Source organism: Physella acuta, unplaced genomic scaffold (assembly GCF_028476545.2).
Source record: "Physella acuta isolate Inbredline_101_S28 unplaced genomic scaffold, ASM2847654v3 ptg000067l, whole genome shotgun sequence".
NCBI lineage: Eukaryota > Metazoa > Mollusca > Gastropoda > Physidae > Physella > Physella acuta.
Genome location: NW_026731587.1, coordinates 86,041 through 113,751, shown reverse-complemented (window position 1 = coordinate 113,751; position 27,711 = coordinate 86,041). Strand labels below are relative to the sequence as shown.

Below are 27,711 nucleotides of genomic sequence, written 5' to 3'. Positions count from 1 at the left end.
ATGTAAGTAAAAGATCTAACTCTCTACCTTCTGTAAAGTTTTGAATAATTTCCGTTGACCGGAAGTACTAATTTACGCTATTTCCGATTTATCAAAAAACGCATGTAAATTTATAAAGTACTAATAATGTTGCTCACTATTATGCACATCTTTATTTGGCGTTCATTTGGTGTGCAATTCTTTTTTCTATGAGATTTTATTCTATTTTAAAAAGTTTAAGTATTTAAAGAGGATAAAAAATCATGTCTATATCCCGAGTTGCCATTCCCCGTAGTGTTATATTAGAATATTCGAGAAAGTTTAGGGGATATCACTCCCGGTTTATTTAAGCAGATGTTTTAACAGTACATTTAGCAGTGTAAAGTTTTTCTACTTTCTCGATTGTAAAGGCAAAATGGAAGAAACTATTTCTTTTAAGAGCTTATGTTTTATAGCTTCAAAGCTTCCATCAGATGACATTGCTTTGCACAGTAAATATCTGTAAACAATAACAGTTTAGAACCCTGCTCCTAAATGTCCTCTACATTAAATTTTATCTTTCCATTTGCGGAAAAGCTTAAGGTATTACAGTCGTTCACTAAATTGAATCAGGCGCATCCGTCGGCACGCCGTCAAGGTTCTATTTGGCACCCTGGTATATCCTGTGAGCGCTAGGGTGCGTAATTTCGTTTTAAACAGTGCAATAGACTATGAATAAGAAAAGTTACTATAGTCTTTGACTGAATCAAATCCGGGCGTCCTCAGGTGCCCTGACAGGGTGCTATTTTGATGTCTCGAAAAGCCGAGGCTATGTATACACGAGCATTTCAGGACCTCGCAGATATCGCAGAAAAAATGCACATACACTTATCTCCACGGTTTATTGTCACTGACTTTGAGAAAGCTGCAATCAATGCTTGCATTGAATTCCCAACAGCTACAAGTAAAGGGTGTTTTTTTTCCATTTTAGCCAAAATATATGGCGAAAGCTACAAGCGTTGGACTTGGCACTTCTTTATGGTCAGGATCCAAGATTTTGCCTGCTGATGCGGCAATAGCAGCACTGGCATTTCTTCCAAGTGCAGATATTCCGGCAGCATTTAATGAATTAAAAAACATTTTCCCACCAAACACAGCTGAGTTGGTGAAGTGGTTTGATGAGACCTACGTTTGTGGTCAAGTGAGGTTGTTAAACACAAGAGAGGTGAGGGTTCCACCACTTTTTCCACCAGAGTTCTGGTCTGTACATGACAATCATGTACATGGGATTCCTAGGACCCAAAACACGGTTGAGTGGTGAAACAGGAGGTGGCAGGTAATTGTAGGGAAGGATCACCCTGGAGTCTTTTGTTTACTAAACAAACTAAAGCAGGAACAAGGTAGAGTTGAAGTAGAGATGGCGGCAATATTGCTTGGAGAGCCAGCAAAAAAGCGAAGAAAAAAAACAATATTTACAGAAAGAGGACAGGACAACAAATGTAATTGCAGAAAGGGGAAACAGAACTACACTTGAATTTATGCGTGGGGTCGCGTACAATTTGTCATACTAGGCCCTATTTTTTTCTATTTATTTGTAATTTACCTTTATCATTATGTAACTGGTTTTCAATAAAAATTAAACATGTCTGTAGTTGTAGTTTGTTGTTTTATAAAACTTGTAGGCCTTTTGTCTTGTCGGCCTTTTGTCTTGTTGGATTTTTTTATGTCGGACTTTTGTATGTCGGACTTTTGTCTCATCAGCCTTTTGTCCATGTCGGCCTTTGTCCGTGTCGGACTTTTGTCCGGATCCCTAGTTTATTTGTCTAATTTTTCTGTCAATTTTCTGTTATCAGGGGTAATACTTACCCTTTAAATACATCAAGTTTACTTGTGTCTTGATTAAATTAAGCTGAACATTGGCTAATTTAAATACATTGGGCCACATGTAAGGAACAACAGATTTTAGATCTGGTATTAGACTATATCTAATTTTAAATATTCTTTTAAATATTCTTCTAAATAAATAAAAGTAAAAAAATTAAACATAGGTACTTAGTAATTTTATCTTGTTATCTTTTTCCTTGAGTAAAGTATTGAAATGCTCTTGTAGTGAGGTGTTTAGTTCCTGGAGATTTCTACATGACTGGCAGGACTCTGGACTGTTAGAAGAAAATATGTTTAAAAGTCTAGAGTAGTTACATGGCCACTTGATTAATTATATACTGATTTTTCTATCAAACAAAATCTTCTATAGCCCCACCACTTACTTAAATGCTGTCTGGACATGCTGTTTAAGGCTTACATTCTCTTCTGAAAGAATATCAACTCTAGCATGTAAATCTGTAATGGAGTTTAAAAAAAAAACATTTTACCAATGTTTTAAATTATTTTTCTGTCAAGCACAGTTGAACCAAGAGATGCTAAAATCCATTTCAATGTGTAAGTAAATATAGGCCTATGCATTACTAAACATGACTAAAAAACAACCTTGAATTATAAACAGACAAATTGTGAGTTAGACCTGATCATTTTATTGACCAAAAACTTTGTTTATTTACATTATCATATAAAAAGCATGTTTTATAAAATGGAATGGACTGTAACGCTCATCTCGCATGCCTGGTAGAAAGCCTACAAGCTTAAGTGAACTCACAATGATCCAAAGTTTTTTGTATTACTTGGTTTGGGCCAAATCCTACTATACTAGACTTAACTAGACTAGATAAGAGTCCCTTCTTATAATAGCAGATCTAGGCTACTCCTCTTACCTTAGACCTTAGTTAGACTTAACTAAATACTAGATTTAGAGTAATCTATCGTTTTAGGTCAGTAACATTGGCCGAGGCTAGTAATGTGAAAGAAACGGGATTATATGGCTTTAATACAAGTATTTTGTGATATATTTGTATCAAATATAATAGAAATAGATAATTGAATAAAAAAGCAATGTCTAGATATATCAGTATAGGCCAGAAATTAACTTTAGCAGTGTTTAAGAGCAAGATTTACTATATAAACAGCAGCCATCTGTAAATAAGAGTGGCTTCCCCTGCATATTTAACAATAAGTTAACGAACAATGAACTTAAACAAGATGGCTGCTAAAAAAACAAGCTCGTTTCGAAGCACTTTCCAAAATGGCTTCAATATCCTGTCTCGTGCAGTACTGAGTACTGAGTTGTTAAAAATGAGAGTTTCATTGTTATCGCTGAAGGGGTCATCCATAAATGACGTCACGCTTTTTTTGACGATTTTTACCTCCCCCCGTCACATGTCGTCACAAAAAGTCAGACCCCCCCCCCTAAAATGACGTCACACCTCAACCTACAACCCCCCCCCTCAAAATTGCAGTTGAATTTTTTTTAAACATCGATATTTCTTTTAAAATCTTGTCTAAATTATTACAATTTATTAAAACAGTTATCTAAAACGCTGAATAACGTCTACAATTCATTTTCTTACATTGCTTTTTTATAATGCAAAAGTGTGACGTCGCAACATCTGAACCCCCCCCCCCCTCCCCACACATCGTCACAAAATTACGGAACCCCCTCCCCCCTCGAGTGTGACGTCATTTATGGATGACCCCGAAGTGCAGTAACCGGAAGTGAGCTCTAAATTTAAATATGTTAATGATGGCTAATAAATTGTCCCTTACTTTTATATGGTACGTTCTTTGTCTTACCCGAGGCATTCGAGTGAAACTCAATCCTAATTAGCGTGTGTTTCAAGCTCAAAAATTTAAAAAAAGGCAAGTTATGTTCGAGCGAAATTGAAATTACCTACAGTTCAGCCTCTTATTGATCAAAATATAGGCCCTAGGCCAAATACATTTACTTACTAACTGGATCAGCTTACCGTGTTAAAATTCGGCCTAACTCAACACTTAGGACATTATCAAGACGCTATTATTAAATAATCACTTTGTCGAAGTGGAAATGAAGAGGGGGTGGTGTTGGGTTAGTTTAGCTATGTTTGTTTTAATAAAAACATTATAGATTATTATAGATCTAGGCCCTAGATCTAAGCAAATACTTGGATAACAAAAAACATGTAGCCTATAATTAGATCGTCTCCTGGCTGAGATGGCGGGATGACCTCTGACCCTGAAACGTCACTCGTCGTTTTTTGCGGTTTTTTTCGTTTTTTTTTAGGGGTCCGTTACACGACAAATGAAAAAACTGCCAATATCGCAAAATCTCATCATTATTTTAATGTGAGATGCTAACTAAATGGACGCCATGCCTTAAAATGTTCGAAAATATTCACGAGATACGTGGTTTTAATTAATACACGCTATTTTTGTCGAGTACTCTTGGGAAAAACTGAACTGCCGCCTTAAACGGCCCAGTACATGGTCGAAACCCCCTGGTACAAATGCAGAAATATATAATTGAGATATTTATAATGATTAATTACAGATATGTTGATACATTTTTTAAAAATCGAATATGAGGATGAGGTACCCATGCAGAAATTTCTGTCCGCTTTGTTTACTATCGTGACGTCATTGTTACGCTAGTTACCTCACAGAAACAACTAGTTTTTTGTTTTTTGCGGAATGAACCTTTAAGTCTAGTATTTTAATTATAATTCAACTGTAGCGTGTGCAGAAAAAGTAAAATTGTGGAAATTATTATTGTATTAGTAATTTTATTAAAATATGGCCTATATTGATTTTTTTTCTTCACTGTGGGCCGACAGTAGCTGCATTGAATTTAATTCGTGACCGGTGGTTAACCTCGTCAACGCTGCGTGGCCTATTCGTTTATATAATCAGCGATGCTCGTTCAGTGGCCCTTTTTCAGAGCTAGGCCTAATTTCGGGCGATTTTTAGACTTATTTGATAGGCCGTTAGCCTTTTTCATTGCTGCGTATTTTAAACAATGCTTGTTCAGCGGCCTTTTTTTTTTGGCGCTAAATAATCTGTTTACGGGCATTTTAAGCGTTTATGTGTTTATTATTTTTAAAGCTAGACGTAGATCTAGTTAAAAAAAAATGTGCGCGAGCATCATTTTCGTCTGTTAAAATTACAATTGGTTTAAGTTCAGGATGGAGATCTTTTATCGTTTTTTTTTCTTGACAGATTTTATCAAGATAGATCGACTTCAAGTTGATATTGAATATTTAAATTACTTTACCTTACTACATTAAACTACATTTGCTTTATCTTTTAAGAGAGTAGACAAAAAAAAATTAAACTAAGTTTTAAAATTAGTCTTAGTTTTTGTATCCATTCGGCTCTACTCTATTATAATTTGCTTGAAGAAGGGGGGGGGGGGGGGGTGGGGGGGGGTGGGGGGGGGGGGGGAAAGAGAGAGAGAAGTGAAAGACACCGACGATCTCGAGTACGCGTGTTTCATTCTATGACGTGTACTTACAGGCCTGCTGACCGCACAGTGACCCCTCGACCGTGGTGGGATTTTTCACCCGCGGGATAGTAAACATAGCAAGCAATCACGCGAGCTGAGTGACGATGTTTGGAGATTTTATAAAAAAAAATTACACGTCACGTTTTCAATATGAAAAAAAAAATGTAATGTAAAAAAAAAAAGACACTAATACCGTGTATGAACTTCAGCTTCCACACTGTTTGACTCAATATAATGTGAATTGAGTTAGGCCTATTTCTTGTATTTATAGACTATCATAACAATCATATTATTTTAAGCATATTTAATAAAATTAGAATTTGAAATAAAAATTATTTTTTATGGTAATTTGAGGTTATGCAAGTGTTCATTATTTCATAAAAAATGGTATGAATAACATTGTAGAGTAGAATTTGTAATGTACATTTTCCTTTACCAATTTAATAAATAACTAGATCTAGTTTTATTATCAATCAGTTGGTTTTTTTTTTTTGTTATTTTCCGGTGAGTAAATAACCTAAGTTGACCACACCCCTTAAAAAACTTGTGCACACCAGTTCACGACGTCATGCCATGCCGGCAGGGATCGAGAACGTGGGTTTTGTCATTCATTTCCATTCTAGACAAATTTTAAAATTCTCTCTTTCTCATCAACTGAGTAAGCTAGATATTTAAATGTGGTGTCCAATGTTCTCTTAGGGGTAAGGAACTTAATAGTGTATTTGAAATAACAGAATATTTTATTTAAAAAAATCCATAATTAAACCTACTATAATAAGTGCCTTTTTTTTAAAATATGAAACACACTCAACAGTAGACTAAATTTGATTCAATTTATCATTCCATTCACAGCTTCTGGGTTTGTTTATTTATAATTATATTACCTCACAGTGCAAGCTCAGTATCAGTAAGCGATTTGCTAAGCTGGCGGTGCGAGTATTTCAGTAGTATATTCTTAGTATATTGATATATTAATATATTTACTAAGTTACTATTAGTATTAAATTTAGCCATTGAATTTAGGTTTATTATTTATTATTCAATTATCTAGTAATATCTATTATCTATTATCTAGGCCTAACTATCTAGATCTAGATCTAGTAACTATACTATAATATTTGACACAAGCATATCATTCATTTCATTTCAGTGAATATCACAATGAATGGTAATCTATCGTTTTAGGTACGTAAAATCGCCCGCGACTTGTAATGTGAAAAACAGGTGACTCCTTAAATTTTAATAATTATTTCACATTTTGAGGAGGATTTATGTTTTATAAAATACAAAAATGTTTCCTTGTTTCATTTATGTACCTGTTTTTAAACAATTGAATTAAAACTTTTCCGCAATAAATGAAGACTAGCGATGTTTCCAACAGATGCAACCATGCTCATTTACTATAGCAGCCATCTTGTCTAAGTTTTATTTTTATAAGCTTATAGCGCAGATTCAGGGGGAAGCCACTCTATTTTACAAATGGCTGCTGTTTTATATAGTATATAGCAAATCTTGCTCTCAGACACTGATGTTTAAAGTTAATTTCTGGCCTTTATCGATATATTTTAGCCATTGATTTAGGTTTATTATTCATTTTTCTATAATATTTGACACAAACATATGACAATATACTTGTATTAAAGCCTTGACAATGAGGTAACGTCTTCGTACATTAATAGCCGCGGCCGATTTTACGTACCCAAACGATAGATTACCCAATGAATTGAATATAGATCTATATATATTATATAGATCTAGACTATAGTCGATAGATTACCGATAGATCTACACGTTTCAACAAAGTGTGTTATATTTTCATTCTACCTGCTACAATATTTTTGTGTATATTTGTTAACGCAGAGGAATCTACTAGTGCCATTTATTTACTTTTGAACTTCCCACTTATTATTAAGATCTAAATCTAGAGAGCTCTTTTGCGAAAAAAAGCATCTTTAAAAAGTTGCCGTTTAGCACTCTAGGGCGGGAGCGGGGGGATGAAAAGTGAAATATTTGATTAATGTATACATTCTCGACACTACATCTACCTCTTAGGTAACATGAAAGGAAAAAGTATTTTATGATGAAGATACCCTCTCGGACCTGGCGGTCTAGATCTATATGGCAAATAAAGTAGAGTAGACTGTTTCGTCGGCATTTAAATAGTGATAGTGTTGTCAGTTTCCAGAGTTTCTTCCAAGCATCTCTTCGGGGGGGCTTTTGCCCCCCCCCCCCCCGAAAAATTTTAACCGCCCCCCCCCCCCGAACGAAATGTATATAATTTATATAGAAAATATATACTTTTAACAGTGTCCGCCCCCCGAAGAAAGTTTACCGCCCCCCCCCCCCCCCGGAGAAAAAAGGCTGGAAGAAACACTGGTCAGTTCTATAATATGCCCAACCGCTTTAGTGCCCATTAGCTTAGAGTTGAATAAAGTCAGCGACGTTCTGAATCCACTACGAGTGCGAAACTAATTAATTTTTATCTCATTATGTATGATAGCTATGTACCATTGTTTCTTTATTCCACATTTTCAGTGCTATGTGTTACTGCTATGTGTTATTGAATTGCTTTATTTGTTTTAAACGGCCAATTCAATTCCTAAGAGTTCAAGTTTTTGAACATATTTTTCCTTTTCCGCGGGCGCGATTCTTTACATACGGTGAACACGTCCAGCGCTGGTGAACACGTCCAGCGCTGGCGAACAGCTGATTGTGTTTACGTCTGATGTACACCACTGTGGCGGCGGGCGTAGGTATCACGTGATTTAGGTCACGTGTTTGCAAGGACTCTATAATGAGCTTTTAATTTTTTTTCCAACCCATTTTGGCGGGGGCCATATGTATTTGTTAGATCTAGATCTAGTAGAAAACAGAAATCAGCCACTTCCGTTGTTGTTCTACGCTTTCAAGATGGCGATGAATAAGCGAGGAAACGTAAATAATTATTTTTCCCCTCATCATTTTCACTAAAAAATAAATAAATAAAAACTTTTGTAATAAGTAAATCGAGAAATATGATTAGATTATCAATGTAGGCCGTAAGCCATGGGACCGCGTGGTCGCACGTTAGATAGAGGAGTTTACACTCTTCGGACACACACCAAAAATTACGTAGGAGCGAACACTTCGTCGGTTTTTGGCTCATAGAAACTTTAATTAGCATGTCTCATGCGAAACCACGGCGCCTGCACGTAAACTGTTCATTTATGAACACTTCCGTGTCAAGTACTTCCGTTTCCTTTCTCAAGAATTATTTTTAGAAATTTTTTAACGTTGCATGGTACGCACATTTCTATTTTTACACCAGCCGGATGAAGTGACCTAGGGTTGGACTTAGGGGCAAAACTTGAACCAATCAATGCTTAGCTCAAAGGTTACACTATAAATAGCTTCTATATATGTATGGAACATCGTAAATGTCAAGGTTAATGGGTTTTTTTTGTGCTTGAACAATAAAAAAGGGGTGTTCGCTAACTTATTTGGCCTTACATGGGACCGGACAGCAACACAAAAATATTATTAAATAAGAATTTAGAGCATAAAAGGGGCTGGTTATTGAAGGGAAAGGGTCAAAATAAGGTCAAGAAGGCAGTGGAATGCGAAAGAGGAGGGGGAATCATGTGACCTGGCTGGCTTAGCAGCGTACTGCGCGAGCCGCAATGGCTGAATGGGATGAACTTTGGGAGTGTGGGAAAAAGGTTTTATACTATTAAAATTACCTCACAAACAATCAATAACACAATATATATGCATATAATATATGTTTTTATTCATTAAATTGACTTTAAATTATTCTAAATGAACAAAAAGTGCTATGTCCGATGACGGGTAAAGGTGTCCGAACACATGTAAAACTGTATTACATGTGTTCGAACACACGTTAAGACCCCCCAGTCACTATAACAAGAATAGCTTAAGTTCTATGCGTATGAATACAAAATGACACACACATTATTAAAGTAGAATGGTTGCGGATAGATATGATACTTTTTTTTGTTTTCTATGTTAAGCGGTTACTGAATGAGACCGCATGGAATTTTTACGTTGCGTTTTTTGGCTATGTGTGTCCGAAAAGTGTAAGCTCCTCTAGTTTTAATATGCGAGTAATTGCTAGTCATCAAGATCTAGACTAGTAGACTAGATGTCTAGAGTAGAGACTTGACTAGAGAATCTAGAGATAGATCTAGATCTCTAGCTAGAAATCGAAAACAAATAAAATATTTCAAAATAAAGAGGGTAATCTATCGTTTTAGGTAGATCTACGTAAAATCGCCCGCGACTAGTAGATCTATTAATAATGTGAAAAACAGGTGACTCCTTAAATTTTAGTAATTATTTCACATTTTGAGGAGGATTTTCCGATTTAGGCCTATGTTTTGAAAAATACAAAAATGGGTAGGCAAGGCCTAAGGCCTAATCTATCGTTTTAGTTTTGGTAATCTATCGTTTTAGGTAGATCTAGAGGAGCTTACACTTTTCGGACACACATAGCGAAAAAACGCAACGTAAAAATTCCATGCGGTCTCATTCAGTAACCGCTTAACATAGAAAACAAAAAAAAGTATCATATCTATCCGCAACCATTCTACTTTAATAATGTGTGTGTCATTTTGTATTCATACGCATAGAACTTAAGCTATTCTTGTTATAGTGACTGGGGGGTCTTAACGTGTGTTCGAACACATGTAATACAGTTTTACATGTGTTCGGACACCTTTACCCGTCATCAGACATAGCACTTTTTGTTCATTTAGAATAATTTAAAACAATTTAATGAATAAAAACATATATTATATGCATGTATATTGTGTTATTGATTGTTTGTGAGGTAATTTTAATAGTATAAAACCTTTTTCCCACACTCCCAAAGTTCATCCCATTCAGCCATTGCGGCTCGCGCAGTACGCTGCTAAGCCAGCCAGGTCACATGATTCCCCCTCCTCTTTCGCATTCCACTGCCTTCTTGACCTTATTTTGACCCTTTCCCTTCAATAACCAGCCCCTTTTATGCTCTAAATTCTTATTTAGTAATATTTTTGTGTTGCTGTCCGCTCCCATGTAAGGCCAAATAAGTTAGCGAACACCCCTTTTTTATTGTTCAAGCACAAAAAAACCCATTAACCTTGACATTTACGATGTTCCATTCATATATAGAAGCTATTTATAGTGTAACCTTTGAGCTAAGCATTGATTGGTTCAAGTTTTGCCCCTAAGTCCAACCCTAGGTCACTTCATCCGGCTGGTGTAAAAATAGAAATGTGCGTACCATGCAACGTTAAAAAATTTCTAAAAATAATTCTTGAGAAAGGAAACGGAAGTACTTGACACGGAAGTGTTCATAAATGAACAGTTTACGTGCAGGCGCCGTGGTTTCGCGTGAGACATGCTAATTAAAGTTTCTATGAGCCAAAAACCGACGAAGTGTTCGCTCCTACGTAATTTTTGGTGTGTGTCCGAAAAGTGTAAACTCCTCTATGTAAAATCGCCCGCGACTTGTAATGTGAAAAATAGGTGACTCCTTAAATTTTAATAATTATTTCACATTTTGAGGTGGATTTATGTTTTGAAAAAAACAAAATTTTTTCCTTGTTTCATTTATGTAGGCTTAGGGGCCTACCTGTTTTTATTTAATCAATTGATTTGCTATAGACAGCTGCCATCTGTAAATTAGAGTGGTTTACCAAACAAGATGGCTGCCAAAGTAAATGAGCATAATTGCATTTGATGAACGTTGCTAGTCTTTAGGCCTATTTAATAATTTATTAGGCCTACTGAAAAGTTTTAATACAATTGCTTAAAAAGAGGTAGGCCTACGTGAAAGAAACTTTGAAACATTTTTGTATCTTTCAAAACATAAATCCTCCTAAAAATGTGAAATAATTACTAAAATATAGGCCTAATGAGTCACCTTTTTTTTTTACACTGCTGGTCTCTGCTGATTTGATAGATTACTCTAATTTCTTACCGTAAAACTTGTTGAGATTACTATACTTAGACTACTACTAACAACCCAACACAACTACTTTATGGAAGAGTCTATTATCTGACGTCGGTATCTAAAATCGGTGTATAGTTGAATAAATATTACTTTTATTAGGGCCTATCACAATTTATTGTTATAAAGTTCAGCAAAGAAGTGTTACTATCATATTGATCTCACGAACCAACATTAAGTGTTACTAAGCAATTTAACACTGTTACACATTTCTCTCTCTCTCTATATATATATAGGCCTATATATATATATATATATATATATATATATATATATATATATATATATAGCCTATAGGCCTATATATAGCCTATAGGCCTATATATAGCCTATAGGCCTATATATAGCCTATATATATAGCCTATATATCTATAATATAAGCGGGCAAGTAGTGTGTCAGTCCTTCCTTCCGTCATCGCTATAGATTTTGGAACCACAAAAGTAAACATCGCACCAGGTAGTGCTTTGCAGTGCATCGCATTGTCTTATTATAAGTATTAGAGTAGGGTTTGTTTATATAACGACATAGAGCTATTTTATAATTTCCACTGTTTGTACAATTTTGCATAATGTCAAGAGAATATTAAATACACGCACATTGCTAAAACATATTAAAAGGATCAATGTCAAATATCGTTTTCGTTAATATTCCTAGAAAAAGTGAATACATTTTAATAAAATAATAACTATAGGTTAGAAAAATCTAATTAAACTGTTTAGTAATTTTGCCAAGGGGGTATTTTAAAAATAAATTGAACTCACGCTAAAAATGCAGATTCTGCAAGACGGAATAATTGTTGGAATAATATAATTAGCAAAATGTGAATGAAAATTATGCAGACGTGTAAGAGTACATTATTGTTGGAATATTATAATTAGCATTGATTGATAAAAGGCTATCTTTTATTTATTTCATTCACTGAATGTAATGTTTACTACTTATAATTTTTCATCAACTATAAAGCACTATTATAGACGCGTCATCACGTTCATTGGGTGCGCAATGGTTTTAGTTATGAAACTCTATTGTATTTTTTTAAAATTTAAAGTACTTGGGAAAAAAATGCGTGAATTGATAAAGTGATATAATATGGTAGGTAAAACACGGATATTTTAAATACTGCTGGGGGTTTTATAGGAGAGGCGTAGAGGGGGCGCCAAAGTGGGTTGGAAAAAAATTGCGGGGGAGGGGGGGGGGGGGTGGTGGAAAATCAAAAGTTTGAGGGTGGTGGGAGGGTGCAAATCGAAAGTTTGAGGGGGGTGCAAATCAACAGTTTGAGCGGGGGGAATTTCAAATCGAAAGTTTAAGGGGGTAGGGTGGAAATTGAAATTTTGAGGAGAGGGGGTTCAAATCGTAAGTTTGAGGGGGGGGGGGGAGTCAAATCGAAAGTTTTTTCCCGGGCGCCGGAAAGGGTCGCTACGCCTCTGTTTCATAGTCATTCACTGCGTCAGACGCGTCCGGCGGTGCTCGGAAAGGGCGCGATTTGGCGCTACGGGCTAGACTGTGAGCAATATGCCTTCATAATTGTATTGAAATTGTGTTTATGTTATGAGTGTTCTGTTTGTTTTTTCGTTGTTTTTTTTTTGCGTTCGTTTGTGTTGTGTTTAGCTTTGTTCTGTTCCCAAGTTGGTACATTTAAAATAGATTTACCGTGGCGGAGCACGGGATGCACCTAGTATATATATATATATATATATATATATATAGCCTATAGGTATATATAAATATATATATATATATATATATATATATATATATAGGCCTAAAGGATGAAAAACTATTTTTTGTCAGAATTATGACTAGATCTAGAGATTTTAAAAGGCGGAGGAAACTTATTTTTTACATTATACATGACTTTCCGTGACACCAAGATATGATGGATGTGGAGGCTTAATTAAGGCAAAGAGAAGTAAAATTAAAAAACTGAAGAAAAAAAAATCATTTACAATCGAATCACTAATTAAAGAAAAGAAGCACTTGAAACCCGAAATGAAAATTATCAAAAAAGCAAACATTCAAACAATAAGAGTAACTCTAATCTATGTAGTGATGTTAAAATAATTATTGGTACATTGTTACTAAAAATGTTATTTTCTAAATGTACAATTGATGATGTTGATTGTAAGTCATTTACATTTTTAAGGGCAGAATTTTAAAAACTTGATATTTAGGGCCTATATTAAAACAAGACAATCATATTTAAATTTAACAACACAATTAATAAATTTCCTTATCAATAGAAATTAAAGGAAACAACCCTTCATAATATTTTTAAAGTTAAATTTCTGACATTTTTATTGATTAAGTCCCTAATACTCAGAATTCAATATTGATTTATTATTCACTTATCTAAATTTTATAAAAATATCCAAAAATCTACTCATATCAAAGTCTACCCCTTCCGCACATTACCAGCTCCAGGCGAAATTTGCATACCAAAAATGATAGATTACCACCAAACGCAATGTCTAAAATTAAATTTATCAGTATAAGCCAGAAATGAACTTTAACCCCTTTACTGTGTGTCACGAGTTAACTCATCTTGATGAAAAAGCATTGGAAATCAATAACAATTTAGAGGAAGGCTAATCTAACAGCCAGTTCAACAGCGGATGATAAAATTATAAATAGGTCATCACGTGATGTCAAAAGTGAAAGTGAGGAGACATCTGTAAAAGTAGAGTGGTTTAAATTGTACCTAAAATTAAAAAAAAAAAAACTTTAAAAAGATAGCTGCTAAATTAACAAGTTTGGTTGCATCTGATGAAAAAATCGCTAATCTTTAGGCCTATTTATTACAAGCTTTTATTTAACTTGCTTCCTCTGTCTTTCTGTCTATCTCAGTATCAGTCATCCTGGATTGAAACTGGCGAAGGAAATTTCAAGCACATAAAAAATTGTACTTGACCACTGTGACACACAATTGGAAGTGAGGGAATACACTCAGAAATTTCAAAATTTCCCATAACAATCACTAAAAACCATAGACAAACAAATAAAACCAACTATATTTTTCACAGTTTGTAATATCTAATTAAGCCCTGGACTGCATTACTACCAGTAAATTATTATATAATATAATATATTATTTCTAAGTGAATTTATTCTGATTATTTTCCTACTTGGATGTGTATTTGTAATTCCTACCTAGGTGCTTCTAAGTGGATTTATTCTAGCAAGCTGACCCGCGGCGTATCATACGCCACTACTTAGTTGTTTTATTTTCTACTTTTCAGTACTTTATAGTTAGTGAATTTGACACTACCCTCCCTTCCATTCTCTTTCCCCCCCCCCCCCCCCCCCCCCCCCCCGCGGCCACTGTGAAAGCAGCCGTCCATGACGACAGTTTATGGACGGCAATGAAAAGATCAAGCAGAACTTCTTACCTCTCCTTAGTTTCAAATCGTTTAATAGCTAAATTAATTGCCCCTAATAGCCATTACTAATTTGTCCCGGCTCTGTAAACAATCAAACAATCTAGGGTGGGTGGTAACTATATGCCTAGAGAACGGGGGGGGGCTAACGGCGAGCGTTTACGTGGTGTCTCGCATGGTCTCCATGAAGAGAATTATATATATAATTTTCCTAATTGGATATTTGTAATTGTCCTAATTGGATGTGTATTTGTAATTTTCCTAATTGGATGTGTATTTGTAATTTTCCTAATTGGATGTGTGTAATTCCTCTCTAGGTGCGTCTTCCCCCAGAGGTCAACAGAATCCTGTATGTCAAAAACCTTCCGTACAAGATAACAGCAGAAGAAATGTATGACATTTTTGGAAAGTATGGTGCTATCAGGCAAATACGTGTGTAAGTATAATTAATTGATTACATGTTAAGTACAGTTTATTACAAGTAGTAAGTACAGTTGTTTGTTTATAGATTGTTTTGCATGAAGTCCTTTAGTAACTGGTTGAACCAATTTAAACTGTTGTAAACTATTGATTCATTTGTTCAGTTTTTAAATGAGAAAAAAAAATGTGACAAGCTTTGCCTAAGGTTGTTAACATGAATTAATTCTGTATCTGATGTTCAAACAAACTTTTATCTCCTCTAGAGGCAACACCCCAGAAACAAAAGGAACAGCTTTTGTTGTGTATGAAGACATCTTTGATGCCAAGAATGCTTGTGATCATCTGTCTGGCTTCAATGTTTGCAATCGTTACTTGGTCGTCCTCTATTACCAGTCAACTAGGGTCAGTTCTGTTAAGATTTTTTCTTTGACAAGTTCTCACCCAGAAATATCAACCAATCATCCCTTAACCCCAATAGGGGGTACCACAATTTTCTGCCATTGGTCTGGGTCCACTGTTACTTTGAATAGTTATACATAAATATAGGCATGATAAAAAGATGAATGTAGTACTTTCTTGTGTTCTTGATGTAGTAATGTCTGGTAAAATCCCTCCCACAGGCCTTTAAGAAGACAGATACAGAGAAGAAAAAACAGGAGCTAGACCAGATGAAAACAAAATATGGCTTGTCTACCCCAGAGAGCAATAAATAGCTAGCCAGTCATTCAGTCATTGTATATACTTGAATACATGTCGTGCGAGGGAAGGTTGGATGGGTATGCATGTGTGAAATTGGTTCATCAAAACATCACTCACAATCTATCATTGAATCATCTGTAGTTGTCACGCTTTCCATTGTCAGCAGTGAGTTTTTGGTCAAGTTTAGTATTGACGGCCATTATAGTACAGTTTGCACCAAACTTTATCTGACTGTTTCCTGTTCTTAAGTTAAATGTTGTCAAATGTCCAATTGTTTGTTTAAAAAAAAAATCTACTATGTTCCCTTATTAAATCTAGAGATTTAAAAAGCCTTGTTAAGTATTTTTACTGTCGTTTGTAGACTGACAGATTGTATAGACTACATAATCTTGTATGGGTGGCATCCGTTTATGAGGTCCACATATTGAATTTAACATTGAACTGCTTAAAGTTTAAAATGAATATAAATCTCTGTATTTATAACTGCTGGTGTCATCTATAGCATAAAAGGCCTCTGGTTGAGATTAATCTCCACAATGTTACACATTGCCATCACCTAAAATGACATCCCACTACAGTCTACCATCCTTCTCAAAATTACGGTTTAAAAATATTTTCAGATCTTGTCAACAGAGTACCCCTATATTGATACATGGAAATTTACAAAAAAAATTTATTTGACCAACATGAAATAACTGCAAACATTCAGTTTCTAATGTTGGTAAGTTATTGCCAAAGTGTCTTATCTCAGATGCACACAAGTCCAGTACTCCCCATTGGCCCTTTGAAATCAAGTGTTTTTTGGTTGGTAATGGGGAACATCATTAAAATAAATCATACAATTATACTCAAGTTTAACATATTTATTTTTCTCACTATTCTCTGAACTCTACTTATTTGTATGCCTGAAAATAACAGCATAAACTAGTATATTCTAATATCACTTAAAAAGTTATAATCTCAACATGCCAGATGTCTTAGATGCTGGCTAAAATTTGATACACTGTTTGTGGAAAAGAACCCCCCCCCCCCCCCCAAAAAAAAAATTGCTAAAGATTGTGCATTGGAGCTATGTAATGACACTCAACTCATGTTGAAAACAAAGTGAGGAACAAACAAATCTGCTTGGACATGTTTATTTTAATGGCCTGCATGGTAAAAAGTGAGTGATTTCCAGGTGAATACTTTTTATAAAACCAGTTCTTGCATTATCCTTGGTTATGTTATTAAACAATATTTGCCAGGTATAAATACATTTTTCATATTTATAAAAACCAATTTGGGTAGCATTTTGGGGGATGGAACGGATTAATGGCATCTCGATTAAATAATTGAAAACTGCTCTGAGAAACAAAAAATATGTACGAGCAATTTGACAGAATAAATTAAACTCATCATTTTATGTACGAGCAATTTGACAGAATGAATTAAACTCGTCATTTTATGTACGAGCAATTTGACCGAATGAATTAAACTCATTTTATGTACGAGCAATTTGACAGAATGAATTAAACTCGTCATTTTATGTACGAGCAATTTGACAGAATGAATTAAACTTGTCATTTTATGTACGAGCAATTTGACAGAATGAATTAAACTCGTCATTTTATGTACGAGCAATTTGACAGAATGAATTAAACTCGTCATTTTATGTACGAGCAATTTGACAGAATGAATTAAACTCATCATTTTATGTACGAGCAATTTGACAGAATGAATTAAACTCATTTGATGTACGAGCAATTTGACAGAATGAATTAAACTCATTTGATGTACGAGCAATTTGACAGAATGAATTAAACTCATTTGATGTACGAGCAATTTGACAGAATGAATTAAACTCATTTGATGTACGAGCAATTTGACAGAATGAATTAAACTCATTTGATGTACGAGCAATTTGACAGAATGAATTAAACTCATTTGATGTACGAGCAATTTGACAGAATGAATTAAACTCATTTGATGTACGAGCAATTTGACAGAATGAATTAAACTCATTTGATGTACGAGCAATTTGACAGAATGAATTAAACTCATTTGATGTACGAGCAATTTGACAGAATGAATTAAACTCATTTGATGTACGAGCAATTTGACAGAATGAATTAAACTCATTTGATGTACGAGCAATTTGACAGAATGAATTAAACTCATCATTTTATGTACGAGCAAATCTTTTTATGTACAAGCAATTTGACAGAATGAATTAAACTAATTTGATGTACGAGCAATTTGACAGAATGAATTAAACTCATCATTTTATGTACGAGCAATTTGACAGAATGAATTAAACTAATTTGATGTACAAGCGATTTGACAGAATGAATTAAACTCATTTGATGTACGAGCAATTTGACAGAATGAATTAAACTCATCATTTGATGTACGAGCAATTTGACAGAATGAATTAAACTAATTTGATGTACAAGCAATTTGACAGAATGAATTAAACTCATCATTTTATGTACGAGCAATTTGACAGAATGAATTAAACTAATTTGATGTACGAGCAATTTGACAGAATGAATTAAACTCATCATTTTATGTACGAGCAATTTGACAGAATGAATTAAACTAATTTTATGTACGAGCAATTTGACCGAATGAATTAAACTCATTTTATGTACGAGCAATTTGACAGAATGAATTAAACTCGTCATTTTATGTACGAGCAATTTGACAGAATGAATTAAACTTGTCATTTTATGTACGAGCAATTTGACAGAATGAATTAAACTCGTCATTTTATGTACGAGCAATTTGACAGAATGAATTAAACTCGTCATTTTATGTACGAGCAATTTGACAGAATGAATTAAACTCATCATTTTATGTACGAGCAATTTGACAGAATGAATTAAACTCATTTGATGTACGAGCAATTTGACAGAATGAATTAAACTCATTTGATGTACGAGCAATTTGACAGAATGAATTAAACTCATTTGATGTACGAGCAATTTGACAGAATGAATTAAACTCATTTGATGTACGAGCAATTTGACAGAATGAATTAAACTCATTTGATGTACGAGCAATTTGACAGAATGAATTAAACTCATTTGATGTACGAGCAATTTGACAGAATGAATTAAACTCATTTGATGTACGAGCAATTTGACAGAATGAATTAAACTCATTTGATGTACGAGCAATTTGACAGAATGAATTAAACTCATTTGATGTACGAGCAATTTGACAGAATGAATTAAACTCATTTGATGTACGAGCAATTTGACAGAATGAATTAAACTCATTTGATGTACGAGCAATTTGACAGAATGAATTAAACTCATCATTTTATGTACGAGCAATTTGACAGAATGAATTAAACTCATTTGATGTACGAGCAATTTGACAGAATGAATTAAACTCATCACTTGATGTACGAGCAATTTGACAGAATGAATTAAACTCATCACTTGATGTACGAGCAATTTGACAGAATGAATTAAACTCATCATTTGATGTACGAGCAATTTGACAGAATGAATTAAACTCATCATTTGATGTACAAGCAATTTGACAGAATGAATTAAACTCATCATTTGATGTACAAGCAATTTGACAGAATGAATTAAACTAATTTGATGTACGAGCAATTTGACAGAATGAATTAAACTCATCATTTGATGTACGAGCAATTTGACAGAATGAATTAAACTCATCATTTGATGTACGAGCAATTTGACAGAATGAATTAAACTCATCATTTTATGTACGAGCAATTTGACAGAATGAATTAAACTAATTTGATGTACGAGCTATTTGACAGAATGAATTAAACTCATCATTTGATGTACGAGCAATTTGACAGAATGAATTAAACTCATCATTTGATGTACGAGCAATTTGACAGAATGAATTAAACTCATCATTTGATGTACAAGCAATTTGACAGAATGAATTAAACTCATCATTTTATGTACGAGCAATTTGACAGAATGAATTAAACTCATTTGATGTACGAGCAATTTGACAGAATGAATTAAACTCATTTGATGTACGAGCAATTTGACAGAATGAATTAAACTCATCACTTGATGTACGAGCAATTTGACAGAATGAATTAAACTCATCATTTGATGTACAAGCAATTTGACAGAATGAATTAAACTCATCACTTGATGTACGAGCAATTTGACAGAATGAATTAAACTCATCATTTGATGTACGAGCAATTTGACAGAATGAATTAAACTCATCATTTGATGTACGAGCAATTTGACAGAATGAATTAAACTCATCATTTGATGTACAAGCAATTTGACAGAATGAATTAAACTAATTTGATGTACAAGCAATTTGACAGAATGAATTAAACTAATTTGATGTACGAGCAATTTGACAGAATGAATTGAACTCATCATTTGATGTACAAGCAATTTGACAGAATGAATTAAACTCATCATTTTGTGTACAAGCAATTTGACAGAATGAATTAAACTAATTTGATGTACGAGCAATTTGACAGAATGAATTAAACTCATCTTTTTATGTACAAGCAATTTGACAGAATGAATTAAACTAATTTGATGTACGAGCAATTTGACAGAATGAATTAAACTCATCATTTTATGTACGAGCAATTTGACAGAATGAATTAAACTAATTTGATGTACAAGCAATTTGACAGAATGAATTAAACTCATTTGATGTACGAGCAATTTGACAGAATGAATTAAACTCATCATTTGATGTACGAGCAATTTGACAGAATGAATTAAACTAATTTGATGTACAAGCAATTTGACAGAATGAATTAAACTCATCATTTTATGTACGAGCAATTTGACAGAATGAATTAAACTAATTTGATGTACGAGCAATTTGACAGAATGAATTAAACTCATCATTTTATGTACGAGCAATTTGACAGAATGAATTAAACTAATTTGATGTACGAGCTATTTGACAGAATGAATTAAACTCATCATTTTATGTACGAGCAATTTGACAGAATGAATTAAACTCAACATTTTATGTACGAGCAATTTGACAGAATGAATTAAACTCATTTTATGTACGAGCAATTTGACAGAATGAATTAAACTCATCATTTTATGTACGAGCAATTTGACAGAATGAATTAAACTCGTCATTTTATGTACGAGCAATTTGACAGAATGAATTAAACTCATCATTTTATGTACGAGCAATTTGACAGAATGAATTAAACTCAACATTTTATGTACGAGCAATTTGACAGAATGAATTAAACTCATTTTATGTACGAGCAATTTGACAGAATGAATTAAACTCATCATTTTATGTACGAGCAATTTGACAGAATGAATTAAACTCAACATTTTATGTACGAGCAATTTGACAGAATGAATTAAACTCATTTTATGTACGAGCAATTTGACAGAATGAATTAAACTCATCATTTTATGTACGAGCAATTTGACAGAATGAATTAAACTCATCATTTTATGTACGAGCAATTTGACAGAATGAATTAAACTCAACATTTGATGTACGAGCAATTTGACAGAATGAATTAAACTCATCTCCAGCAACTGCTGCTGTAAACAAGGTTTTGGAGGGGGGGGGGGGGGGGGGGCTGTAATAAATTTTTTTGGAGGTCATAACTAGATGACCCCTGTCATAACTAGATGACCCCTGTCATAACTAGATGACCCCTTTCCAATATTGAGGAAACAGATCCCACAATATTTTGTCACTGAGGCGACATAACAAAAATCTGAGGAAAGTAGGTAGGGCTATACCAGCCACTTACACAAAACTGAGGAAAAGATTAAAATTTTACAGAAACAATTTCTTTATTAAATGAATAGAATAAGCAAGACAATTGAATGTCAAAATTAACATGTAGATGGAAGAATTGAGTGCACATAACGTAGATGGAAGAATTGAGTGCACATAACGTAGATGGAAGAATTGAGTGCACATAACGTAGATGGAAGAATTGAGTGCACATAACGTAGATGGAAGAATTGAGTGCACATAACGTAGATGGAAGAATTGAGTGCACATAACGTAGATGGAAGAATTGAGTGCACATAACGTAGATGGAAGAATTGAGTGCACATAACGTAGATGGAAGAATTGAGTGCACATAACGTAGATGGAAGAATTGAGTGCACATAACGTAGATGGAAGAATTGAGTGCACATAACGTAGATGGAAGAATTGAGTGCACATAACGTAGATGGAAGAATTGAGTGCACATAACGTAGATGGAAGAATTGAGTGCACACTTGTCCAGTCCTACAACAGCACTAGTGGCATTCAATCTTACAAGATGACAGACAAGAACTGGCCATGTCAAACTGTCATGTAATCTGTCCAGTAGAGGAAGGTACAGTTGGTTACTGAATGACATGTTACTGAATGACATCTTGTACCGGTGGTCTTTCATCTTCTAGTCCGTCCTGCCATTAGACTAGTCCGTCCTGCCATTAGACTAGTCCGTCCTGCCATTAGACTAGTCCGTCCTGCCATTAGACTAGTCCGTCCTGCCATTAGACTAGTCCGTCCTGCCATTAGACTAGTCCGTCCTGCCATTAGACTAGTCCGTCCTGCCATTAGACTAGTCCGTCCTGCCATTAGACTAGTCTGTCCTGCCATTAGACATACAGACTTGCCATGATAGATGGAGCAGGTTGTCGAGAGAAACCCTCACATCTTCAGCACTGGGCCTAGTACTGGGCTCAGCATCCCAGCATGCAGTGTAAAGGTCACAGTACTTGAGTTCATTCGAGTCACTTCCTGTGTCATGGTAGTCTGGCCTCTTGTTGACTTTAGTCACTTGGTAAATCAGCCAGTGGGGGTTGGCCCCTATATGGGGGGTCTCTCTTGTTGCCTGCAAACAACAGTATCATTCTTGATTCAAGCATTCACAATTTATAACCTGATCAGATAGGCATAGGTCTAGTGATTGTAGGAAAAAAAGTCACAGGAAAAAAAACACAGGAAAAAAAAGTCACAGGAAAAAAAGTCACAGGAAAAAAAGTCACAGGAAAAAAAGTCACAAATATATATTTGCATGATATTTGTTAATACTTGTATGTATTAAATATTTAGAGAGTGCAAATTAACTTAGGATTAATTAAATGTAATGTAATGTGTTTAGGTTGTATACGCATAGGAATTTTTATAATTCATCTAAAAATATTTATTATGAAGTATGTAGATTGTAATTATTTTAAACTTAAGATTAGTAGCATTTAATAGAATGCTCCGAAGTCCACGTTTTTCATCGTGTTTGTTTTTTAAATACCAATATTAAATTACAGTGAAATGGTAAGTTCATCTGACTTGCTGCCCTCAACTCATGGCAACAATAGTTATGTTTAGTTCAACCACCTTTACTGCCCACATTTATCACGCTCATTACATAACAAAACTTAGGATCAAAACAGAAAGCCGACAAGGTTCAAAGGCTGTCATTGACGCATAACGTCAACAACACAAAATATGTTCGGACAATGCCTACTAAGGAGAGGCCGACCAGAGAATAGCCTACGGCAAGATGTGCCTAAATTTCTTTTATAATTAACTTTTCTACCGCGTATTTAACTAAATACGCAACAAAAGTTGAGATTGTTGTGTTAATTATATTAAGTATTTTTACTTACAATTGTTATAAATCATAATGCTTTTAACGTCTATAAATAATTTATGCTATCAAAAAATACAACCCACAACAATAAACATACAAAATTTTACAATTCTTAACAAATTAATAAAAATATTTCTAAAAATAGTGTGGGCCGCATATGTGGCCATCAGGTAATACCCTGCGGTAAACAGGTAAAGCAGAGAGGTAAACAGGTTAAGCAGGGAGGTAAACAGGTTAAGCAGGGAGGTAAACAGGTTAAGCAGGGAGGTTAACAGGTTAAGCAGGGAGGTAAACAGGTAAAGCAGAGAGGTAAACAGGTTAAGCAGGGAGGTAAACAGGTTAAGCAGGGAGGTAAACAGGTTAAGCAGGGAGGTAAACAGGTTAAGCAGGGAGGTAAACAGGTTAAGCAGAGAGGTAAAGCAGGAACTAACCAGCTGCCAGAGACTGATGCCCAGGGAATAGATGTCCGCCTTGTTGGATGGGAAAAATCCTTTCATGAGTTCAGGAGCTCTGTAGGGCAGGGTGCCTAGGTGGGTCAAGGGAGGTATCAAATCATGGGACAGCTAATGCTCAACTGTACAATCAATGTTGTTAACTTATTTTAACAACATGTGTAACTAGAACATTTTTTTAAAGTAACATTGTTAGCACCACAAAATGAATTAATGATATAAGAAAAGTTGGAAGTGAAATACTTGACTAAGTGTTCTTGACTAAACGCTGTTGGTAGCCGCCCTACGTACCTAGCTGCTGCTAGTCGCCCTACGTACCTAGCTGCTGCTAGTCGCCCTACGTACCTAGCTGCTGCTAGTCGCCCTACGTACCTAGCTGCTGCTAGTCGCCCTACGTACCTAGCTGCTGCTAGTCGCCCTACGTACCTAGCTGCTGCTAGTCGCCCTACGTACCTAGCTGCTGCTAGTCGCCCTACGTACCTAGCTGCTGCAGTCGCCCTACGTACCTAGCTGCTGCTAGTCGCCCTACGTACCTAGCTGCTGCTAGTCGCCCTACGTACCTAGCTTTAGTCGCCCTACGTACCTAGCTTTAGTCGCCCTACGTACCTAGCTGCTGCTAGTCGCCCTACGTACCTAGCTGTAGTCGCCCTACGTACCTAGCTGCTGCTAGTCGCCCTACGTACCTAGCTGCTGCTAGTCGCCCTACGTACCTAGCTGCTGCTAGTCGCCCTACGTACCTAGCTTTAGTCGCCCTACGTACCTAGCTGTAGTCGCCCTACGTACCTAGCTGTAGTCGCCCTACGTACCTAGCTGCTGCTAGTCGCCCTACGTACCTAGCTGCTGCTAGTCGCCCTACTTACTTAGCTGCTGCTAGTCGCCCTACGTACCTAGCTGCTGCTAGTCGCCCTACGTACCTAGCTGCTGCTAGTCGCCCTACGTACCTAGCTGCTGCTAGTCGCCCTACGTACCTAGCTGCTGCTAGTCGCCCTACGTACCTAGCTGTAGTCGCCCTACGTACCTAGCTGCTGCTAGTCGCCCTACGTACCTAGCTGCTGCTAGTCGCCCTACGTACCTAGCAATTGAGTGAACTCCGTTTCTTCCATGGGTGCACTAACAGAGGTCAAGGTCAAGCTGCCAAAGTCTGCCAGCTTGCACTTCTCGTCTGACGTCATCAAAACATTCCTTGGTTTCACGTCCAGGTGTACAAGGTCAAGGTCATGTAGATAAACTAAAGCTGAGGTCATCTATGAAGGAATCATGACTTGTATTAAATTATACCCATATTGAAACAATATTGACATTCATATCTACCCCAAGATGATGTATTGTATTTAACTAATTGATTTCGATGTTTTATAAACTCACCTCAGTGGCAAACCGGAGTCTTTCTGGAAATGATATGGTGCGAGTAGGGTCATCAAGTACAGACTGAAGCGTCCTGGGGCTGACCAGTTCCATGACAATCAGAGCATCCCCCCTCAGCCCTTCACACATGTTTACAGCCACGATCTCTGGCATTAAGAGTTGGACAATTTATTGTCAAAGTTTATTCTGGTCCAAGTTTTTTCTCGCTCTACCTAATTTATTTTGATCCAATTTTTAAATGTAATCTAACGAAAAATTTGACAGACCAATGTGTTTAAACAACTGGACACTGACCAAAGTGTTTAAATAACTGGACACTGACCAATGTGTTTACACAACTGGACACTGACCAATGTGTTTACACAACTGGACACTGACCAATGTGTTTACACAACTGGACACTGACCAATGTGTTTACACAACTGGACACTGACCAATGTGTTTAAACAACTGGACACTGACCAATGTGTTTAAACAACCGGACACTGACCAATGAGGTGCGGGTGCTGGAGATTCAAGGAAAATGCCAGACGCTCTGCCTGCAGGATCTCCCGGTGTATGCCTGACCCACGTCTCTTCTGGACGACCTTTATAGCCACTGGTCGGCCGTGCATCAAACCTGAAACTCATTTAACACAAGTGACAGCTGACCAGCACAGTTATGACAGATGACAGACAGAACCAAAAATAAATAACTGAAATATCCCAAGGACAAAAAAAACTACTTTTATTTTTACTTAAAGCCTAAAACTAAAGCCTGCATTACATTTCCCTAAAACTAAAGCCTTCATTACACTTCCCTAAAACTAAAGCCTGCATTACACGTCCCCTAAAACTAAAGCCTGCATTACACGTCCCCTAAAACTAAAGCCTTCATTACACTTCCCTAAAACTAAAGCCTGCATTACACGTCCCCTAAACCTAAAGCCTTCATTAAATTTCCCTAAAACTGCTGTAGCCACGGTAAACGGAAAAAAAGTCACAGGAAAAAAAAACACAGAAAAAAAGTCACAGTTTTTGCTAGGAAAAAAAGTCACAGAAAAAAAGTCACAAAAATCTTTTCTGAAATATTTTGATTTATTTGTTGAAAATAATAACATTTTGTTTGTTTATTGTTGTGGGTTGTATTTTTATATAGCATATATTATTTATAGATGTTAAAAGCATTATATGGTTTATAACATTTGTAAGTAAAAATACTCTAAGATAATCTCAAATTGTTACGTGCCTAGTTAAATACGCGGTAGAAAATTAAGTATAAAAGAAATTTAGGCACAGCATTGTGTTTTGCTTATGTTTTGTAGTAGGCTATTCTCTGGTCAGCCTCTCCTCAGTCGGCCTTGTCCGAACATATTGTGTGATGTTGACGTTGTGTGTCAATGACAGCCATTGAACCTTGTCGGCTTGCTGTTTTGATCCCGTGCTTTGTTATGTAATGAGCGTGATAAATGTGGGCAGTAAAGGTGATTGAACTAATCATAACTATTGTTGCGATGAGTTGAGGGCAGCAAGTCAGATGAATTTACCTTTTCACGGTAATTTAATGTTAGTATTTTAAAAGAACACGATGAAAACCGAGGACGTTGGAACATTCTACTAAATGCTATTAATATTATGTTTAGCATAATTACAATCTACAAACTTCATACTTAATATTTTAGGATGAATTATAAAAATTACCATGCGTATACAACCTATACACATTACATTACATTAATTAATCCTTAGTTAATTTGCACTCTCTGAATATATAATATATAATTCATAAAAGTATTAACAAATTGCATGCAAATATATATTTGTGACTTTTTTTCCTGTGACTTTTTTTCCTGTGACTTTTTTTCCTGTGACTTTTTTTCCTACAATCGTAGCCACACACCAAAATGTGAATTTCAATTTGAAATGTATTCGATACCTGCATGAACTTTGCCGAAAGCACCTTTGCCAATGACTCGGCCAAAAATGACGTCACACCGTCGAAGGTTGGAAGTTTGAGCGGGGCCAGTACTTCCGCTGGACCTGCGTGACGTCAGACGGGTGACGTCAGCAGACAGCATTGGCATGGACGGACGGTGTGACGTCATCTTACCGGTTAAGGGTGAAAGGGAGGAACTGGCGCGACGATGTGGCAGGAAGTTGGGCGTGTCGCTGCCGTCTGACGAGCTCCGGTAGTGCCAGTTGTCCGGGGTGGGAGGGGAAATGTTGATGTGACAGCCCCACGGGGATAGTGGCAAGGTCAGGGGTGGGTGGGGCTTTTCATGATGGTGTCCTCGCATTTCATTCATGTTGTCATTGGATTGATGCAAGGAGTAATGGTGGATGGTATGGTTGTTAGGATGGATGTTGTCATGGTGGGCGTGGTTGTCATGGTGGGCGTGGTTGTCATGGGGGGCGTGCTTGTCATGGGGGGCGTGCTTGTCATGGGGGGCGTGCTTGTCATGGGGGGCGTGGTTGTCATGGTGGGCGTGGTTGTCATGGTGGGCGT

General features: G+C 35.8%; 3 protein-coding genes across 7 annotated transcripts in view; 1 reads left to right on the top strand and 2 right to left on the bottom strand.

The window, feature by feature from the left end:
• LOC131951785 (uncharacterized) overlaps positions 1–13,774 on the bottom strand; it is a 35,777-nt gene extending 22,003 nt beyond the window's left edge. Inside the window, exons 1-3 of one of the 4 annotated variants that reach the window (XM_059314207.1) lie at positions 13,762–13,774; positions 2,226–2,298; positions 2,011–2,117 (exon numbers count right to left, since the gene is read on the bottom strand). Coding sequence is in view for 1 of the 4 variants with exons in the window: in XM_059314182.1 (XP_059170165.1) it covers positions 2,011–2,117; positions 2,226–2,298; positions 13,706–13,709 (184 nt within the window). In the remaining 3 variants the exon portion in view is untranslated. The other 3 variants (XM_059314182.1, XM_059314190.1, XM_059314199.1) reach the window with 3 other exon arrangements.
• On the top strand, positions 8,188–15,847 carry LOC131951813 (splicing factor 3B subunit 6). The gene is made up of 4 exons (XM_059314217.1): positions 8,188–8,263; positions 15,017–15,135; positions 15,383–15,521; positions 15,740–15,847. Exons 1-4 carry the CDS (start codon positions 8,240–8,242, stop codon positions 15,830–15,832), a joined length of 375 nt encoding a protein of 124 aa, XP_059170200.1. The 5' UTR covers positions 8,188–8,239; the 3' UTR covers positions 15,833–15,847.
• A 5,739-nt stretch (positions 15,848–21,586) lies between these two features.
• LOC131951767 (serine/threonine-protein kinase mos) lies at positions 21,587–27,642 on the bottom strand. Of its 2 annotated transcripts, none has more exons than XM_059314164.1 (6): positions 27,142–27,642; positions 25,717–25,851; positions 25,227–25,372; positions 24,938–25,105; positions 23,841–23,939; positions 21,587–22,650 (listed from the first exon to the last, which is right to left on the bottom strand). In XM_059314164.1, exons 1-6 carry the CDS (start codon positions 27,509–27,511, stop codon positions 22,399–22,401), a joined length of 1,170 nt encoding a protein of 389 aa, XP_059170147.1. In that variant the 5' UTR covers positions 27,512–27,642; the 3' UTR covers positions 21,587–22,398. The 2 variants fall into 2 exon arrangements, with proteins under 2 accessions (XP_059170147.1, XP_059170154.1); XM_059314171.1 differs by having other exon boundaries at positions 25,717–25,845.
• Positions 27,643–27,711: the final 69 nt, after the last annotated feature.

Bases quoted from the DNA above. Each gene is read 5' to 3' on its own strand.
- LOC131951813 (XM_059314217.1), top strand. From the start codon at position 8,240: ATGGCGATGAATAAGCGAGGAAAC. The intron at 15,136-15,382 runs GTAAGTATAATT...TATCTCCTCTAG, and splicing joins GCTATCAGGCAAATACGTGT to AGGCAACACCCCAGAAACAA. The intron at 15,522-15,739 runs GTCAGTTCTGTT...TCCCTCCCACAG, and splicing joins TCTATTACCAGTCAACTAGG to GCCTTTAAGAAGACAGATAC.
- LOC131951767 (XM_059314164.1), bottom strand. From the start codon at position 27,511: ATGAATGAAATGCGAGGACACCATCATGAAAAGCCCCACCCACCCCTG. The intron at 25,373-25,716 runs GTCAGTGTCCGG...TCTTAATGCCAG, and splicing joins CCAGCACCCGCACCTCATTG to AGATCGTGGCTGTAAACATG. The intron at 23,940-24,937 runs CTAGGTACGTAG...CCCTTGACCCAC, and splicing joins AAACGGAGTTCACTCAATTG to CTAGGCACCCTGCCCTACAG.